The sequence below is a fragment of the Mastomys coucha genome, unplaced genomic scaffold (genome assembly GCF_008632895.1).
Source record: "Mastomys coucha isolate ucsf_1 unplaced genomic scaffold, UCSF_Mcou_1 pScaffold9, whole genome shotgun sequence".
Classification (NCBI taxonomy): Eukaryota; Metazoa; Chordata; class Mammalia; order Rodentia; family Muridae; genus Mastomys; species Mastomys coucha.
In genome coordinates this window covers 56,687,019-56,707,536 of record NW_022196915.1, presented here as the reverse complement: position 1 = coordinate 56,707,536, position 20,518 = coordinate 56,687,019, and the positions used below count along the sequence as shown (strand labels likewise).

The window sequence follows — 20,518 nt, the reverse complement described above, 5'->3', positions numbered from 1 at the left end:
GCCTTTAACTCACAGAGATCTACCAACTCTGGGATTAAAGGTATGTGCCACCAAACCTAGCCAATAATGGCATTAAATAAGTACTTTGTGGACATCCACTTTTGAAAAAAACTAAATCCATGTGGGATTTATTTTGTGGATCCAAAATACCTATTTTTGTGGCTTTATATTTCATTCAGATCTGAAAGGTATGGGAGGCTGAGGATGTGGCTTTGTAGTGCAGTACTTGCCTAGCATCTTGAGGTCCTGGGCTGCTTCTCTAGCATCACTACTTCACAGCAACAAACAGGCAAATAACAGCCAAGCAGTGATGAATTCCTGTTACTCCAGCCCTAGGCTGAGGCCACTGTGGGTTATGTAGTGAATTCAAGGTTAACTTGAGCTTCATAGAGAGTCCCTGTCTCAATAAACAAACAGCACAAGTTTTTAAAAACTGAAATGTAAAACAATGGATTTTGTAGTATGTATAATACAGAATTATTTGATAACTATACAATGGAAAAAAAATCCTTTAAACAGGATGCAAAAAAACACTAGCCACCAAGAAAATTATTAATAAATTAGATAAATTGAAAGCAAGAGCTGGGACTGGAGAGATGGCTCAGTGGCTAAGAGCATGTGCAGCTCTTGCATTCACATGGCTGCTGCTCTGGTTCCAGGGGTCTTATCTGAAGTCCTCTCTGAACTCTGTACTCACATATATGCACTGAATGTACTTACATATATGCAGGTAAAACACTCGTGCACATATATTAAAAATAAAATAAAGGTAAGAGCTTTTGCTTATTCAGAGACTGTTCAGCATGTGAAGTGGCAAGCTGTCCAGAAGGACAGAATATTTGCAGTACAACCAACAAACAGCCCAATGACAAAAGACTGAAGTACTCCAATTAGGATGATGGGGCATGAATAGGCACCTCAGAGAATTTCCAAATGGCTAACAAAATATAAAAATATATTCAGCCACATTAGTAATCATGAAAATGCAAATTAAAATCATAATAGGATAATAGTTATCAGGTTAGCCAGACTTAGATGAACTATCTCCAGTGTTACCTGCACATGTAATAATGGAGTGTTCACACACAGAAGTAGAATTTTATAGATCCCACTCTAATAGACAGTGCTAAACTGTTATCCAGAGTTAAACATACTCATGCTATAGAGCTGAGCACTCTAATGTCCTAGGAACATACCAGAAATGTGCATATGTGCACCAAAGACAGATATATACAGAAATACATACAGAGCCTCACATGCAACAGCCAAAAGTTAGAAGCAACACAAATGACTACTGTTGTACAGATGATGAATTGTTGCATAGTTGACCTGGCACAACATACCTTAAACACTTGGGAGGCAGAAGCAGGCGCATCTCTGTGAGTTTGAGGCCAGCCTCATCTACTTAGTGAATTCTGGGACAGTCAGGGCTATGGAAAGAGACTGTCTCAAAAACCAAAATAAAACAAAACAACAACATAGTGGCACAGTGCTTTGGTGGGACAGTATGTGATGATGAAAATGGGCCACGGTGAAAATAAGAGTGTGTGTTACTGAGATAATGCCACCCCAGTGCTCAATTGTCCAACTATTTGAAATCCAAAATCTAAAACCTGGGCTGCTGAGATAGCTCAGTGGGTTGATGAACCCACTGCTAGGCCCGAGCACCTTAATTCAATGTCTGGGACCCACATGGTGGAAGAAAAGAAACAATTCCTGTAAGTTGTCTTCTGACTTCTTTGCTGAGTGTGCACACAAAGAGAGGATAAGTAAATATAGCTTGTTAAAAAAACAAAAACAAAAACAAAAAAAAACTTAGGTGCATTCATCCATGATAAAACTGAAAGGACAGGAAGAAGAAAGTCCTAGTGAAAAGCAAAGGAGTTATGTCCTCTGGACAGGAGGCTGCAGTGCTGAGGCACTATGGCTTGTGGGCAACATTGGTGTTGCCCTGGGTAACTAGTTTTACAGGCAGTGCTTTTTAACAAATCATGTAGTGACTAGTTCGCTTTGTATAAATACAGAAAACTCATTATGCTTCATAGCAAAAAGGTAAAAATTACATGTCTACAAATGGAAGAGATTGAACTTTTGGAAGCTGAGAAAACAAATACATTGATGGCAGTCAGTGGGGAGGGAGGCAATTTAGAAGATACATAATAACAGGTCTGAAAATGCCAGGATAAAATCTGCTAATTTGTATGGTAATTTAAAAAGTTAGTATTTTTTAAAAAGCCCAAAGATCTTTTCATGCTGTAAGAAAGACACAGCCAACGTTAAGGTCTGTCTAGGACTGGAACAAGGTAACAGATGACTTTTAAATGTATTGGTGTGCTCACTTAGTTGGTTTGGGAACACTAAAGCCCTATTTAGTGCCAGGGAATGCTGAATATCAGTACAAGTTGCTAGAACTGAGAGTAGAAGAACAGGCACAGGCAAGGACCCTGCGCTCACGCAAGTAAAATAGGTGAGACTTTTTGAAAAAACTGTTAAAACTCTGCTTGCCATGGGATACCTGTCCCTCTTCTAAGTCTGGAGGCTGATCTCTAAATATAAAGGCATTCTGGACTGTAGATGACAAAGGAGAACTCATTTCCCTAACAGAGGACCAGCATGCAATGCTCAGAGACATCAGTTGCCTTTTCCCAGCTCTGGAAGTTTGTGATTCCCTCCAGGTCTTAACCGTGAGCAAACACCAAGGACCATCAGACCCCTAAGCAAAGCCTTTACAAGACAGAAGCCACAGAAAACAACTTGAAGTCCTGAAGGCTTAAACTTTAAACCTATGAGAAGGAAAATGTCTACTGACAAGTGAGGCATGCTAGCAAGTCAAACAGCAGCACCGTGCTCCTGCTGAGAGATCTGTGAGCTGTTCTGTCCCATAAACAGTATCTTTGTGCTATTTTCATGCTGGGGGCGGGGTGGATAATAGTAGATGGAAATTAATGTAAAAGGGTAAACTGTTAAGAAATGGAAGAAAGGACAAAAATGGAGTCTGTATTTAGTCTCATGGAGCAAGCAGTCTCTGAGCTGCTCAGTTAACAGCCTGCTCCTCTCCATGCATTTCACACTTGGATTTTTTTTCTCTTCCATGTAAACTCCCATCATCCTCCCATGTGTCTGTTTTCATCTCTTTATTTCTTGGTGTCTCTTCTCCCTGAAGATCACTACATTTCAAGCTGTCCAAAAGGTATCCAATGGAATGCGCTGTCAGCTAAGTTCTTCCTGGTCTGCTGTGCCACTGTTGATTGGTTAGTCGTTTTGAATTGGTAGTTGGGCAGCTCCACATGACTTTCCACCCTCCCTCTCAGTAAGAGTGGCTGTTTTCTGTGGACCTGTTGTTTGATTTAGCAGAACTGAGAGGGAGGAGGGAAAGCCTGTGTGTCTTTGTCTGACTTTTGGATGCTGTTGCCTAGTGTATATATGCCTGGATCTTGCCTTTCATGTTTGGGCTGTTTCCTAAATCTTTAAGAAAAGGCCATAAAGTCTTACATTAGCTTTTCAGTGTTACTTTTTAAAATACCTTACCCATCCTTGTAATCTTTGTGGCACGGTTGTTAGGAGTATTTTGAAGAAACACAGCTGGTATGGGGGAAGAAGACTGTAGAAAGTGCGAGGCCTTCCTAAGTCCAGGACCGCTGCTGCCTTTGGCAGAGCAGACCCCACACGCATCCAAAGGTGGCGCGTAGCATTCTCAAAGGAGACCTTGGCTTGTAGCAGCGATCGCTGTGAGCTATGTTTGTGTCTTTGTGTTTTGTTCCTCACCATGTTTCAGAACACGAAACCTCCTGCTCCCTATAGATGACTCAGTATTTTTCTGTGACCCCTTCATTCATTCTTCCCCTTCATTTATTCTCTCCTGTTGTTTCCTTCTTGTTCCTTACAACTTCCCAGGATTGTTAATTGTTTTATTTTTTTTTTAATTAAGACTTTCTTTTTTTTTTTTAAGTTTCTCTTTAAACACAAAAGCACTCCATCTTGCACTTGAAAAAAATCTGTCCTGTTAACCATATCACTTTAACCCACTTGTTCTTTGTATTTTCTAAGGAGTCACTTCAGCTCGAAAAGAAGTCATCAAGAATAAAGTCCGAGCCATTGGGAAAATGGCCCGGGTCTTTACAGTTCTTCGGTAAGGTTCCATCATTACATTGTGGGATGAAGGCATTTAGAAAGGAGGTTACAAGTTAGCTTTAGAGCAATGTTTTCAAGGTTACAGTCTGGTGCTGGAACTACAAGTCTTCCAGTTGAGTGCAGGCTGAACCAGACTCCATGTGAAAGTGACAGCATTTGGAAGACATCCATTTGGTAGTGGTGTAGATGTAGAGGTTTAGTGTGGATTTTAGAGGCAGATCCCTATGTACAAACTCTGGCTTTCCTTAGCTGTGTTGTCTTGGGTTTAATGTTTGGGTCTTAGGTTTCCTTGTCTATAAACTAGAGATTATAACAGAACCTAGCTCACATGTTGTTAGCTGAGTCAAATGGGATGAAGTCCGGGAACATTGCCTGGCTGGCTACCAGTGCCTCTGGTTGTAAAAGGACTGGTTAAGTTTTGTATCTGAAGTGTTTGCAGAAACTTGGTCAGATGAAGGTGGGGCCTGTCTTCCTGTCTCTGTCCCTGTTACCTTCCTTCAGGTCTCACTGTGTTGCTGTGCTGTGGCTCCCTGGCATTAACCAGGGCTTCCATGTTCCTTTGCAGGGAAGAGAGTGAGAATGTGCTGACCCTCAAGGGCCTCACTCCCACAGGCACACTCCCATTGGGGGTCCTCTCTGGAGGAAAGCAGACCATTGAGACTGGTGAGTATGAAGATGCCCCTTCCTAAAAGGTGTACCCCCATTACCAGGAGTTGGTGACTTTGTTTAGAACCTAGTGCTAGAGCAATGGGTATTTATCTAGGGAAAGAGGAATCATTACCCTTATTCTTCTTGTACACATAACAATTCAAAGTAGATTGTAATTTAAATGCAAATATTGAAACAAATTTGGGGGAAAAAAGTGTGGAGAGTAGGCATTGGAGTAGGTAAAGTCTTTAATAAGAGACAGAAAATAGTGACCTTAAAAGAAAACAGAGGTTATTAAGATTAAATTCCTCTTATGAAAATACATAATTAAGAGAAGGAAGAGGCAAGCCACAGAGAAGACTTCTGCACTACCTATCTCTGACAAAGGCCTTGTTTCAAAATAGACAATTTATTTCACCAAAGAAGATGTGAAGATGGCCAAACACCTATGAAGATGCCCAACATAGTTACTCATCTGGAAGATGAATATTAAAGCATAGTGAAATACTACTGCATACCCACAAGAATGGCTGAAATTTTAAAATCTAACAAGATCAAGAGTTGGTGTGTCTCTGAAGGCCTGGACTAGAAATAGGCTAGTGGGCTTACACATAAACTCAACATGTTGGCCAGCTAGTAGCCAATAAAACTAAAAACATTTGGACCCATACCCTGCAACTCCACACCAAGGATATCCAAGAGAAATTAGCATACATGTCTACCAGAGGATGTGCATAAGGATGTTTTCTGTGGTTTAATCATGGTAGCTCCAGATCAGAAGCAGCTCCCCTGCCTGTTGGTAGTGAATAAGTTATATTATATTGATACGGTGGGCTACTGCTCACCCTTTGGACCTGTCACATTGAGGTCAGAGCACAAGCTCAGCTCCTGTCCATCAGTAAGAGAGAGTGTCACTCTGAGAGCCAGTGATATTCTTGAAGAATTCTACATACTTTGGAAATAACATATGAGTAATCCCTAATTAAAATAAAACATTGATTCAAACCAGAAATGAAGAGACATAAAACATATTGGAACCAAGTCCAAAAAGGAGTGAAGAAACATATTCATATCCCAAGTTATTGCACCTATAAAATTCTCTTGCTACCCTTGATTTGTAGATTTGCTCCTATGAGATCTAGCAAAAAAAATTTAGATTAAAGCAACTTTGTGGACCAATAAATTTTTGAAACTTCAAGTAAGGAAGATATATAGACATCTCTCTCTCTCTCTCTCTCTCTCTCTCTCTTTTGGTTTTTCAAGACATGGTTTCTCTGTTTAGCCCTGGCTGTCCTGGAACTCACTCTGTAGACCAGGCTGGCCTCGAACTCAGAAATCCCCCTGCCTCTGCCTCCCATGCAATGGGATTAAAGGCATGCGCCATCCGTCAGTGGACAGCTTCACAGCCCTTGAAAGAGACTAAGTAGATTCAGTGAGTTATTAAACAAAAGGAGGAGAGGACATAGAGATGGCAGGAGGTGGGTATGATCAAGATACACTGTATATGTAAAAATGAAGATCCTACAACCATTGAGTTGAGGGTGCATTGGAAATATTTTATGGATCTGAGAGATGACTCAGTGGATAATAAAAGATACTTATTGCCAAACTTGATGACCTGAGTTTGGTCCCACGTGGTGGAAGAAGAGAACCAACTCTTACACTCTTTAACTTCCATATGTGTGCTGTGGTACCATGGACTGAGTTGCTTTGGGGACCCCTTGTTTTACGGGGTGATAAAAGTTTTGGCCTGGTGGGCAAAGAATTTGGCAAGTGACAAACAGAAAATGACACAAGGGAGTATGGTATTTGAATGTCTCTCATCGTCAAGGACATCCTAGGAGTAGCTCTGAAATATATTTTCTTTTAGTTTTGATCACTTTTTCTCTCATGTCATTTGTATAACTCAGAAATCTGTCTGTCTGTGCTAAGATTAAAGGTGTGTGCCACCACCACCTCACCAAATTCTTTGCCTACTTGCTCAAAACTTTTATCACCCCACAAAACAAGGGGTCCCTAGAACAACCCAGTCTGTGACACTGTGGCATGCTCATGAATACATACTTATACACACACACACACACACACAAATGTAATGGAACATATTTAAGAGGCTAGAGAGGTGACTTAGCAGTTAAGAGCACTTGTTGTTCTTACAGGGGGCCTGAATTTGGTTCTTAGCACCCACATAGTAGCTTACAACCATCTATAACTGCATTCCAGGGGATTTGACACCTTTTTCTGATCTCCACAGGTACCATCCATGCAAATGGTACACATATATACAAGCAGGAAAAAAAAGTCATATCCATAAAGTAAAAATCAACCTAAAAAAGTTAATACTCACAGTCAGTGGTTACTAAGATAGGTTTAATAATTAATAATAATGATGATGATAATAATAATAAAGTCAGTAGATAGCTGGATGTGGTTGCATGCAAGTAATCTCAGCACATGAGTGGTAGACATGGGAGGATCAGGAAGGAGTTCAATATTCTAGCTACACAGCAAATTTCAGGGATGGCCTGGCCTCTATGAGACCCTGCCTCAACAAACTTTCTTTTAAGTATTAATGAGAGCTCCAGTGTCTATAATAAAGCTCTTCCTGGGGTGCATGAAACTTTTGGTTTGATCCTTAGAACTGGGGAAACAAAAGAAAGGAGGAAAAGAAGGAAAGTGTTGATGAGGTTCTAGAGAAATTGGGTCCTTCCTATGCTGTTGGAGGGAATACAGTAATAGGGCTACTGTAGAGAGAACATTGTGGCAGTTCTTCAGATGACAATAGAGTTACCATAGATTCAGCACAGCCACCCCTACACATTCCCCTCCAGTGAGAGAAATAAACTATGTCCTCACCAAAACTTGGACATCAATGGTCATACATGACACTCTTCAAAAGAGCCTCAAATGGCATCCTTCAGAATGGTCATACATGACACGCTTCAAAAGTGCCTCAAATGGCATCCTTCAGAATGGTCATACGTGACACGCTTCAAAAGTGCCTCAAATGGCATCCTTCAGAACACCCTAAAGGAGATACAGCTTCAGTGTTCCATTGGATAACAAAGTAAGGTTTATACGGTGGGATTACACATAGCCATAGCAAGAAGGAAATACACTCACATGCATCAAGGCTAGCCTATACTACATAGTGAGTTCATGCCAGCCTAGGCTACATAGTGAGAGCCTGTCTTAAAACAAAAAGCAAAAAAATTGACGTACACACTTCAAACAATTTATAGCATAGGAATTATATGTAAATAGTTTCATAATTTTTTTCTTACCATGTCCCTTTGTACGTACAGACTGCTATCTTAGTAACCAATGCAAAAAACCAGTTCTATGAGGGCCCCAAAAATTTAATATTGGAGGTCTGTAGAGATAGCGCAAGAGCTAAGAGTTACTTATTATCCTTGCAGGGGACCTGGATTCAGTTCCCAAAACCACGTAATATCTCAAAGTCATCCTTAACTCCAGTTCCAGGGGATCTGATACCCTCGTTTGACCTCCATATATGCAGGCAAAACATTCATACACATGAAATAAATAAATCTAAAATACTTTTTTGAAATGGGATGCTAGTACATACTTTACCACATACATTCAAACTCCAAATAAATCACCACTATCCATAGAGTTTTAGACAGAACTCTGATTCCCACCTTCTTAGAGCAGCAGAGGCAGCACCCTGCTCTGTGAGAGGTGCTGCCCCTGCTTTGTGTGGCTTATCAGGCCCATCTGAGGTTAGGGAGGCCCCAGCAGTGCTCTAACAGAGCCTTCCTAGAGGCCTTTATAAGCACATTGGGTGCCAACAGATCCTGCTTTTACACTGCCCTGGGAGGTTTCAGAGCTTTGCAGCTCTCTCTGTCTCAGTGATGAGGGAAGCCTCACAGTGGTCTTGCTGCTGGGTGGCCTTCCTCCCTTCCTTAGGAAAATTGCCCTTGGAGGAGCTGGCAGGGCTCTAATGGGATCTCATTGCTGTACCCTGGCACCAGAGAGTGGCAGGAGGAAGTTTCCCAATTGGTGCTCATTTTAATTGCTTCCATTTCTGTCACCGAGAGGGAAAATATTGCTTTCCTAGTAATTGATCTGCTTTCCTGCACAAGGAAAAGCCATCCGGGGTGTTAGTGTGAGCCTCTGCCATATCATGCATCTCAGATGGGTACATGAATTAGAGTTCAAACCAGTGCCTAGCTGTTCACCTCTAGGCCAGAAGTAACTCCTCACTTATAACCTATTTTTCCCCCTTCCAAATGCTAGAGTTATTCAAGTGCTACCCTATTCTTTTATTATTGTAATTATTAAATGGTTAAGGACAGTTAGATCATGGGTAAGTCATTGAACAATACTAAGAAGCAAGATTAAATAGGATTTTTAAATAGGACTGAGCAACAACTCGATAGATAAAATCTGAGCAGTTACTAGCTCAAACACAGTTGTGATATTAAATTATCTGATTTGACAAGTCATTTTGATGTGTGATGATCACAAGACACAAACTAGCAGTTGATGATTTCAAATTCCCATGCCGACAGAAACATTAGCGCTGTTAATGCCTCCCTAGCTCATGTGCATGGCATGCCCTCCTTTGGCTCCTGTGGTCATCCCCTAACTTCTCTCTCTGGGTGGGTTGCTGGCAGGTGGGACCCTGGGGTGTCTGCGCTGGTGCATTGCTGTTGGTTCACTCATTCTTTCTTTGTCTTCATTTTTGCATGCACTGCTCCTGCCTTCTTACAGCCAAAGAAAAAGCAACAGAGGATCGGGAAGGTATGGCCATATCACTCAGCTGGAATGCCCCTGTATCTGTGCACCAGTCTCAAAGCTTCATCAGCATGTCCAAACTCACTTGCATCTGCAGAACCCGACAAGAAAGGAGATGATGGCCCTCAGTGTGGCCACATGCCATCCTGTCTTCTCAGATGGCCATCATACAGCCTATGCCTTTCTAAGTCTATCAGTTTTATGTAGGGACTGAAGCTTGTGCAGCCAGTAATGACAGTGGTCAGATGATTTAAGTGTTTTTTTCTTTATTAAGAGAGTTACCTGGGGCTGTAGAGATGGCTCAGCAGTTAAGAGCACTGACTACTCTTCCAGAGGTCCTGAGTTCAATTCCCAGCAACTACATGGTGGCTCACAACCATCTGTAATGGGGTCCAGTGCCCTTTTCTGGTGTGTCTGAAGACAGTGTACTCATATATAAAATAAATAAATCTTTAAAAATTAAAGAAAAAAAGTTACCTAATAACTCAAGGGTTAGCAGGAGTTGCCCTAAGGCATTTGAGCTTAGGGTACCTTTTTTTCTATGGAGACATTTTAAGTCATACTGCTTATGAATTTTTAGATGAAAACCATTGGAATTCATAAACCTGCCTTCTAGATTTAATAATCTCATTAGATAAAGTAATTCAAAGGGGAGCTCATTCCTTGGCAATACATAAAAAGTTGAATCTTGTTGGAACAGAATGTTTATCTAGAGTATATAAGGCCTGGGGTTCAAACCCCAGTACCACAATAAAATATTTCCATTTAATCAGATGGGGAGTGTCTAGAAGCTGTGCTGATGTTTGTCATCTGTGTTCAGCTCCTGGCTGTGAGGATAAAAAGCTGTCTTGAGCAGATAGGTCTCCTGTCACTTGTGTGTGGTCAGTGCCATGTTTGTGCTTAAGGTAACTCTCCATGTGATGGGATGTGCTTTCCTGGTGTTACCTTCTCTAGAAGTGAGCAGGGTTTCATAGAAACACTAATTCAAGTGTGTGGAGGCTAATTAAGATCTAGTTTTTTTTATTTCTGCCAGACTTGTTATTCTTTTTTTTCTTTCCATTTTTTTTTATGATTTAGTTATTTATTTTACTTATCTGAGTACACTGTTGCTCTCTTTAGACACACCAGAAGAGGACATTAGATCCCATTACAGATAGTTGTGAGCCACAATGTGGTTGCTAGAACTTGAACTCAGGACCTCTAGAAGAGCAGTCAGTGCTCTTAACCACTGAGCTATCTCTCCAGCCCCAAGACTTGTTATTCTTATACTAGTTTTTACCACACTTGAGCTGTTTAAAATCAGTGTTTGTGGACAGAGCTGGTTTAGTCACATGCTGTCTGTCAGCAGAAATGTATTCTGCTGTGTGTTCCTAGGAGGTAGCTATGTGCTGGGAACCTTGGCTTAAGTTGCTAACTTTGAGCACTTCCTACCCCTCCTGTCTTTCTGCAGCCATCAGAGGTTTTACAATTGCACACAAGATCCGAAGTTTTGAAGAAGCCCGAGGTCTAGATCGAATTAATGAGAGGATGCCACCCCGAAAAGAGTCCTCATATCATCATGATTCAGGGAAGATGCACTCGCGCCCGCATTCAGCGCACCAATCAAAAAGGACCGAACACGGAAAGAAAGCCTTGTAATGACTCAGGGCCCTGTGCAGCACAGATGGGTCCCAACCCTATGAGCAAATCATATTTATTTATATTGGAAATGAAACAGGAACAACTCAAACAACTTAAACTTGGAGGTGCATTTGTAAATCAGTCCCATTTATTCTGTAAGAAAGGTGACCATTTTATAAATTCTTCTAATTTATGTTCAATATATATATATATATATATATAAATATTTTTGTTTTGTTTCCCTCCCCTTGTCCTAATTTTAGGAATGGATCTGATTGGTGTGTGTGTGTGTGTGTGTGTGTGTGTGTGTTGAAATCTTATGCTTTAAAGGGGACCTTCCCCTAATATAAAGGGCCTTGGAAACCTTCACCCTGGATTTCTGACTCATACTCTCATACTCCTAGTTAGCCCTCCTCTTCTTTTGGGAGGTGACTTTTTTCATTTAAGACTTAACTCAAAAATGTCTTTTCAATTTTCCCCCTTTCTGCTTAGTACCAATTTCAATGGCTAAAACTACTTCTCTTCTCAGGGAAACTTGAACTTCCAAGAAAACAACCTAAATCTAGTGATCCAGATCCAGGTGGAACTGCTTCCATAATAATATACTTCCTTTTGGACTCTAAGTTCTGTGATTGTAGAGTGTGTGTATGTTTGTGATACATAAGATTGAACCCATACCTTACACATGTTATGTAAGCCCTCTACTCTCCAGCTATACCTCCACTCCTGAGTTCAATTTCATGTATTCTAATAAAGTTCCTTTCAAAAAGTAATAATGAGGGTGGGCTAGTGAGGTGGCTTAGCCTGTTACTTAAGTTTGATCCCCAGGAAGACGAAAACCAATCCACAAAAGTTGTCCTCTGACCTTCACACAGCATTGTGGAACATAAATAAACACATAGATGCAATAAACATTTTTAAATAATAATAATAATACTGAGAGGTTTTCTTAGAGTTGCTTAAAGGCCACTCAGAAGTTTAAGGGGGATTTCCAAAGTTTCAGCTGTTGCCAGATTCTTTGCTCTCAGTTTCTAATCCCAGATGAACCCATCTGCAAAGGACCTCAGACTTGAGACCACCTCTGGAATGCCCTCACGACATGAGCGAGCACTGAGCCCGGTCCTTATCCCTCTGTGTCAGCACATCAGGCACTGCAGCTGTTTTCCCAGCATTCTTCTGTTTCACTGTCAATATGTCTGAAAATAATTCTTAGATGGAAGAATGGGCTCCTTGTACACTGAAGCTTGCTAAGGGATCAGATGAGTGAAGGCTTCTGCTCCTAGAATTAATCAGGAATCTAATTCCTAGTCCTTCACGTGTCAGTGGTCATTGGGCTGAACTCTGGAGCCTTGATTAGCATAGTTTGGAACCCAAAATTAAAGATTCATATTTAATTGCCCCTTAATTGTTTTTTTCTATAAGAGTTTGATTTTATAGCTCTCTGGAATTCTCTCTATAGACCAGGCTGGCCTTGAACTCACAGAGTTCCAACTATCTGCCTTGTGAGTACCCGGATTAAAAGAATGCTCCACCACACCTGGCTTTGGTCGTAATTTTTGAGTCAGGGTCTCATAAAGCCTAGGCCAGCCCTAGACTTAATGTAGCTGAGGCTGTCTTCGACTTCCTGATCCTCTCCCTTTCCCTCCCAAGTGTAAGTGCCACTCCTTGTTGGGCTTTTTAACTTTTTAAAAAAATGTCCTAATTAGTAGGAGATGGGGGTCCTCTTATGTGTCGCCTTTGACTCAGTCTGGTTGTAGGTGCCATGGTCCAATGCTCACTGATGAGCTTTCTAATGACTGTTAGAGTCTGGGTACCCTCCATCAAAGCTAGGAAAGTGTAGATCTGTTAGACCTCTTTGGTGCCCTGTGGGAAGTAGGGGTCTAGCATTAAAAGCAAGTATCTCAGACAATAATATAACACGTTGAGAGGTTCAAAGAAAGCAGAAAACAACAGCGTAACTTTTACTTTTTAAAACACTATGATTTTCATGAGGAAAATGAAGGTTAGCTTGCCTATCTGTGGGGTTTTTTATTTATTTTATTTTATGTGTATGAATGTTTTACCTGAATGTATGTATGCATGTGTGCCATATGTGTGCCTGCTGCACAAAAAAGGTCAGAAGGGTATGTAAAGGCTAGCTGAACCTTGGAACTAGAGCTAGAGGTGCTGCAAGGCACCAGATGGGTGCTGGGATCGAACCCCATACTTGTTACTCTGAGTAATGAGTGCTCTGAACTGCCAAGCCATCTCTCTAGCCCCATCTGGCTTTTTAAAAAATACTTTTGCTAACATTTTACAGTTTGTCCATGATAGATCAAAGCATGTTTTGGAATTGTAATCTTCCTGCATGGATTGCTTTGTTCATAAGAGAGAAGAGGTGTGGTGGCGCCGGCCCACAGTCCCAGCACTGGGGAGGTGGTGGCAGGAAGGTCAGTGTGTTTATGGTCATCCTTAACCACCATTGAGTTCAAGGCTGGGGCCAAGGAGATGGCTCAGAAGGGAAAAACACTTGCCACAAGGGCTTGATGACCTGAGCGTGACCCCTGGAACTGACTTATGAAAGTTATCCTCTGGTTTCCACACTGGAGCCATAGCATACGCATGCTCGCACTCACGAACACTAATGGTGAACATACTTAAGGGCTAGTGAGATGACTCAGCAGCGGAGACACTTATCTTCATGTGAGATGATCTGTATTCCGATAACGGGAACCCATGGGTAGAAGGAAACAACCAACTTATACTAGTTGTTCCTCTAGTCTCCAAACGCACTACTGCATGCATACATAAAGTAATCAAATGTAAAAACAATTTAATAAAATAATTTTTTTAAATTGAAAGATGGTGGCTGGAGAGATGGCACAGTAGTTAAAAGCACTGACCGCTCTTCCACAGGACCCCGGTTCTATTCACAGCTCCTTTGCCGTTTGGCTGAAAACTGTCTGGAAAGCCAGTTCCAGGAGATCTGATACCCTCATCTGGCCTCTTAGGGCACTCTACGCACATGTACAAGCCCACACAAATAAACATATCCTTTTAAATTTAAAAGAATAAAATTAATTAAAATGTTTATTTCAATGAAAGAGCATTTGCCTAGCATGGGCAAGACACTGAGTTCAGTTCGCAGTATCACATATAGACACTAAATAAATAAAAACAGACCTGTGAAAAGAACGAAAAGAAAAGAAAGTGAAGCTGGGCATTGGTGGTACTCACCTTAAATCCCAGCACTTGATTGAGAGGCAGAGGCAGGTGGATCTCTTGAGTCCAAGGTCAGCCTGGTCTACAGAGTGAATTCCAGGACAGCCAGGGCTCCACAGAGAAACCGTGTCTCAAAAAAAACCAAACCCAAACAAAACAAAAACAAATAGAAAAGAAAAGAACAATGAGGCCAGCGTGGGCTAGGTGAACCGGTCTCCATGAGAGGCAGGGAGAGGAGGGCATTGTGGAGGAAGAGGAAGCGTCTCAGCTGTTGGGAGGAGAACCTGAAGGAAGGGAACTCCTGAGGATGCCTCCTGGTCGTTTCTTTGGAGCTCATGCTTTCTCTTCCCCAAAGCACAGTGGCAGAAAAGATCCTTCCTTTGGAAACCTCACCTATGAAAGTGACAGTAGCTCGCATTGTGACAGACACAGTCCCCTGGTGGAGGCCCCTCACTCCTAAGAACCCGTAAGCAGGCAGAAGCTCTGAAAGTCCCTAGGAACCAGAAATAGTTAAGACTCGGGCCGTTTGCTCAGTCTTAGGAATATGTTGAAATAACTACTGTTTCTTCTCTTTAAACTTCACTAGAAGTTCTAACATCTTTTCAGATTTAAAAATCTGAACAAATTTTCCTCCTGGGTGCCTACATTGCATTTGTCCTAGGGCAGCTATTTCTGCTTAGGGCCACAACTCCCTTTTTAAAGTTTTTTTGTTTTGTTTCATTTTGTTTTGTTTTGTTTTTTAATGTGCATTGGTGTTCTGCTTGCATGTATGTCTGTGCCAGGGTACCATGATCATCTGGAATTGGTATTACAGGCAGCTGTGAGGTGCCGCGTGGATGCTAGGAATTGAACTAGGTCTTCTGGAAGAGCAGCCAGTGATCTCAACCACTGAGCCATCTCTCCAGCCCCAAGAAACCATTTCTTAAAGCAGTTTTCTAGGAATGTCAGAGCACTCTTTTGCAAACTTTTGAAGCCCTGTTTTAAAATGGTCACTTCACACAGACAGGCCTTCCCAACTGTGGTTAAATATAGACATAAGAAACTTTACACTTACCAAAGACTAATTTATTTTTTTAAATAAAAATTCAAACACTCATCTGATACAAAGGGAATCTGTGTTCTGATTAGAATCACAACACTATATGTACATCCATGGTGTGTATGTGCATGTGTGGGTTGCTTCATAGTCTGAAACAATGGAAACAGCTTCAGTTTTCTTTGCAATCTCAAGGTGTCACCTCTTGCCACTAGACATTGATGATCAAAGTATACATGGCTTGTCTCATGATGTGGCTCATTGCCTAGGAACAGGGGCGTCAGACTGTCCAGGAATGTCAGTCAGCACCGCTCCCGCCTGCCACTGTCTTTCATTGCCTCATCTCTTCCCCTAGAGTAGCTTGGTAGCCAATGAGCAAGTTCCTCTCAGTAGTGGACATTTGTTTTTCTGCCCTGATAACTTAAGAATGATTTCCTTACACTTCAGTATGGGGCAGGGGGGAAGGGAAACCCCTGTTGGTTCAGTCAATAGAAAAATCATTTGATACCATTAAGAGTGAAGGTAGGATTGCTGAAAATGGAGTAGCTTCAAGGCCTCTTCAGCCTTGGCATTCTCCCTTAGTTCCTTTTCTCCATGTGGTTTTCAAACACAAAGTCTGACGCAGCTGGTATATATAAGAAAAAATATCCTAAGTCATGTGAGATGCAGCTGGGTACCCCGCTTTTACAGCTAATTGTGCAAGAATCCTCTAGCCTACAAATGCGGAAGTCGAAATCCCTTCCCTCTGCCTTATGTAAATCTTCTAGCTGATTCCCCAAGCATTGCCTGTATCATCTGTAAATATCTATAAAGTGCACACTCTAGAGAAGCAACTACATGCTGGCCAGTCTGATTGGCCACTTATTTATACTAGTTTAGGAAAATCCTGCCCCACACTAATGTTTTCTTCATAGTAATGATCATTGGGTTTCTCTGCCCGATGTTTGTGCTGAAAATTATCTCCTAACCAGTAAAGACTTGCTGAGGTAGCATTCTAGAACCCCAATATTTAACCTAGCTGTTGCGGTAACAGTAGAACACAGGGGTTTTTTTGCTTTCAGTTTTCCCTACCCAGGCAGAAAAAAATCCCAGAGCAAGAGTGGACCTAGAGCTCAGGGTTGGGGGTGAGGCTCCAGCTTGCTAGATTGTTTGTGGGGTTTTACCTCATCTGACACCCGTCCTGTCTTTCCTGTAGCCTGTTAGACCAGTGTAAAGAGCAGCCAAGGCAGCAAGACACTGAAGAGGGTTTGGGTCACACAGGGGAATCCCTTTCAGTTCTTGCCATGGTCAGAAGCTCATAGGAAAGCCATAAGAAAGAGCAGATGAGTGTAGAGAAGAAAGCCAGTCTGCCGAAGGACAGGAGCAGTGCTCTCATCTGGATGCCAACGATGAGCTGGATTAACAATAGGACTCTGTGCCATTGGCAGTTTGAGAGAGGGAAACTATATGACATTGGGACTTGGGAGTTGTCCTGCCTCTATCTAGCCAGCCAAAGTGAATGGGGTCAGTGTTAACAGCCTTCATCTATGCAGTCACAAAGGTAAAGATGATACTGGGAGCATATTCCCTCCTGGGAGGCCTTGGCCTCATGCCTCAGCAACTGTGGCAAGACGTGCTAAATAACACCTTTGTTTGAGCCAGGGTTATGCATCGTCAACAATTTCATGCCAAGTCTAGGTGGTTTCAGATCAAACAGCAAGGACATGGACATGGACCATCCCTCTGTGCAGCTCTGAAGTAGAGCCAAGCACTCCGTCTGCCTGTAAGTCCCTGCCCACATTCCCATCACCCCCTCTCACAGTCCTCCAAGTACCCTTCCTGTCTTTTTGGTTTGGGGGTAGGGTGGGGGGATAGATATCAAAGTGAAGAGCACATGACTAGATGTAGGTAGCCAGAAACTATGGTTTGGGGTGATAAAGATGTGATTTGGGCTGGGCACATGAGGAAGTAAAAGAACCATTGCAAATTTGAGGGCTGCCTGGTGTCACAGTAAATGGCAGGCTAGCCAGGGATACATATTGAAAACCTGCGTTTAAAGCAAGAGAAAAAGGAAGTGTATTTTGTCTCTTCTCAAGCCTTTGTGACGATGCCATCAGGAACCCCTTATGTTTGTTCCTCCCAGCATCCTAAGCCATAGCTCTTTTGTCCCCCATCACCCGACCCTTCCTAGGATTGGTTCTCGGTCTCACAGCCTAGATGATGAAGCACTCATACACCAATCTAGACAGTGGCTCTCTTGAATGATGGCCTATTTGCTTGTACTTAAAGGTTACCTGCCTTCTCTTGCTTTCTGCCATATTAAAGACAGTTGTAGAAATGTTACCTATCGACAGGAGACATGAGTCTTTGTGAATAAAAGTTTTATAAGAACTTTCTTACTGTATACTAGAAGTCCTCTTAAGATTAAAGGAAGCAAATGCTATTATAAGTGAAGGATAACTTCATTGACTCCCTGTGTCTTTATTTCCTTGAATTCTTAGTAGAGGGACTGGACTGATCTTTTGGCTCTGACCCAGTTAGTAATTCCAGAGGTGAGGGAAAGCCTAGTTTTCGATGTCTAGTCTGATCTCTGACAATGCCAGTAAGTTCCTTCACAAGAGAGCATCCCTCAGCCATAGTTAAAGCTCTGATGGCCTCTGATGAGTTTCTGTTCCCTCCACTCCCCGCCTGCCCACCGCCTGTTTCCTTTGCCTCTTTGCCCGCCACTAACTCCTGCTCTAGACCCTCTGTGGTCTTTCCAGCAGAGGCCCCTCCTTGAAGGAGGACAATAGCCCAGAAAATAGGCTTTATAAAGCACAAAATGTGTTTTATAATAATCACTTAATAAGTTTTCATATGATCTGGGAAATCAGAAGCCCGAAGGGAGTTGATGAAGAGCTGCACTCCCAAGTTCAGCAGTACCAGAGCAGCCTGGGAGTCCCCTGCAGAGCAAACGGATCCCAAGGGGCTAGGAATTCACAGAGCGATAAGCATGGCTGCACAGCTTGCTTGCGGGTGGGAACAGGGAAAGGCTGGGGCCCTGGACAGGGACTGGTGCAGATTATGGCACCAGAGGTGCAAAGGCTAAATGTAGGTCTGCTGGATCCAAATGGCAGCGTTGACATCAAATACAGCCACAGTGTGCAATTTTAAGACCAGAAAAATGAGCCCGGATTTTTAACTGCACAAAAGCCAAGTGAGCATTTTATGTTCGGTTACCCCAGTGACATCCTGAGTTAACAGTGGCCTTATCCCTTAGCTAAAGCCCCAGTGAGATGAGGTAATGTTTGCCCTTATTTACAGAGTCGTGGGAAGCTGTTTCAGAGCCTAGGAAAGAAGGATGAGACAGAGTCACACTGCCCCCTGCTAGACTGAGATCTAATCCCTAGTTTGTTGTCTGCTCTGGGTAATTAGATGGCTTCACTCACTCTCCTCTTCTTCCTCTTCTTTCTCCTCTTCCTCTTCCTCTGCTTCCTCCTCTTCCTCTTCCTCCTTTTTTTTTTTTAAGATTTATTTATTTATTATATATAAGTACACTGCAGCTGTCTTCAGACACTCCGGAAGAGGGCATCAGATCTCATTATGGATGGTTGTGAGCCACCATGTGGTTGCTGGGATTTGAACTCAGGACCCTCGGAAGAGCAGTCGGTGCTCTTAACCGCTGAGCCATCTCTCTAGCTCCTTCTCTTTACTTTTTAAAAGATAACAACTCTAAGATTTTATTTGCAAAGGTTACTCTTGATAGTGGATTGGCCACTTAGAGGTAAATTGAATCTCATGGCTGCTACAATGTAGACAGCTCATCATAGAACTCAAGGAGGCCAGAAGACAGGATAGCCTTTGTTTGGATATCAGCAAACATGGTACCCCCTGGCCAGCCAGTCTGCCCTCTGACTCCCTTATCTCAGTTTCCCTGAGCAGGGGTGGAAGGCTGAGGCAGACCTAATTTTCCAGGCCCTGGCTCTTTGCCCTTGTCTGTGGCTGAGCTGACCTGGCTTGCATTCCCTCTGAGGTCATCACTCCGTAAAGTCTGCCTTCTCAGGACCTCCCCCCGCCCCCACCATCCCCTTCACCTACTTGCGCCTTTCGTCCTTCTGTAAGAACCGAAGGAAGCCTGTCTAGCTTGGTCCTTCTCAGGCATTCCTGTCTGGCCATGGCATCTGTTTATTTACCCATGAAAAGGAACACATGGTGGATATGATGTCAGTCAGTGTCCAGGCCTCCTGGAGCACAGGCTGGGTAAACTGGGAAGGAACGGATTCTTTTCACTGCCTTTGGGGTCTAGATGCTTAGAGCCATGAGATGCCCATGATATGTGTGCCATGAAAATATTTGTGCAAAGCAAGCCTGAAATCCTCAGCCTCTAGTTCCTGTGGGGGTTTACATACCTGTCCTCACTACCAGGCCTGTCATTGACCTGCCTTGACCTGCCCTGTGTTTTTTTACTGTTGTTGCTCCCCTTAGAGTTCCTTCACTTTGCACTGACTGAACCAAAAAAACCCAAAAAACAAAAAAACAAAAAAACAAAAAAACAAAAAACCTCAGACTTCCAGATAGGCCGGTGTGTAAGAGGGGCCTTGGAGCCCCAAAGTGGGTCATTTCACTTCCCTCCCTTGCTTGCCCCTGTTCTCATGAGTGGTTGGCATATGTGGGGCCATTGATAGAGCTTAGTTGGCAGTACTGCCAGAGCTGGAATCAGGAGATGGCCCCAGGGATGAAACAGAGTCGAGATCTGTGCTAGTATATCCATGGTGACTTGGCTTCAGCTCCTCCCTGCTGGGTTGGTTACGGACTCTAGAAGAGTCTGTGTGTTGTTGGCTACTCCCTTTTGGTCTGTCGGAAGAAACCACTCTTCTAGGAGCACAAATCAAAATGGACATGAAAGCCTACCTCAAGAATGTACTGAAGGTTGCCCAAGGGAAGGAAGTAGCAGGTGCCTTTCTACCAAACAGGGAGGTTGGGCCAGCAGCAGAGGAGATGTCAGTGTCTCATCCAAATGGTAGACTGACCTCAACACTAGTTGGTAGTCACTTGACTAATGGTACTTTGAGTTGGTGGCAGAGGACAGAGTACTGTGGGGCTGAGGGGTGGGGAATGTGCACCGGACAGAATTGGCTGCCTGGGGCTGGGTGGGGCTCCTGG

At 42.8% G+C, this 20,518-nt stretch overlaps 2 protein-coding genes across 8 annotated transcripts in view; both read left to right on the top strand.

Moving 5' to 3' along the window:
• Ppp3cc (protein phosphatase 3 catalytic subunit gamma) overlaps positions 1-12,694 on the top strand; it is a 74,211-nt gene extending 61,517 nt beyond the window's left edge. For 2 of the 4 annotated variants that reach the window (XM_031360967.1, XM_031360968.1), the window contains exons 11-14: positions 4,048-4,129; positions 4,697-4,794; positions 9,517-9,546; positions 10,991-12,694. In XM_031360967.1, the coding sequence (XP_031216827.1) occupies positions 4,048-4,129; positions 4,697-4,794; positions 9,517-9,546; positions 10,991-11,178 (398 nt within the window). In that variant the 3' untranslated portion in view covers positions 11,179-12,694. Of the gene's footprint in view, positions 1-3,163; positions 3,289-4,047; positions 4,130-4,696; positions 4,795-9,516; positions 9,547-10,990 lie in introns of those variants that run through there. The other 2 variants (XM_031360969.1, XM_031360971.1) reach the window with 2 other exon arrangements.
• A 3,749-nt stretch (positions 12,695-16,443) lies between these two features.
• Sorbs3 (sorbin and SH3 domain containing 3) overlaps positions 16,444-20,518 on the top strand; it is a 31,403-nt gene continuing 27,328 nt past the window's right edge. For 2 of the 4 annotated variants that reach the window (XM_031361481.1, XM_031361478.1), the window contains exon 1: positions 16,964-17,159. The gene's annotated coding sequence lies outside the window, so the exon portion shown is untranslated. Of the gene's footprint in view, positions 16,938-16,963; positions 17,160-20,518 lie in introns of those variants that run through there. The other 2 variants (XM_031361482.1, XM_031361479.1) reach the window with 2 other exon arrangements.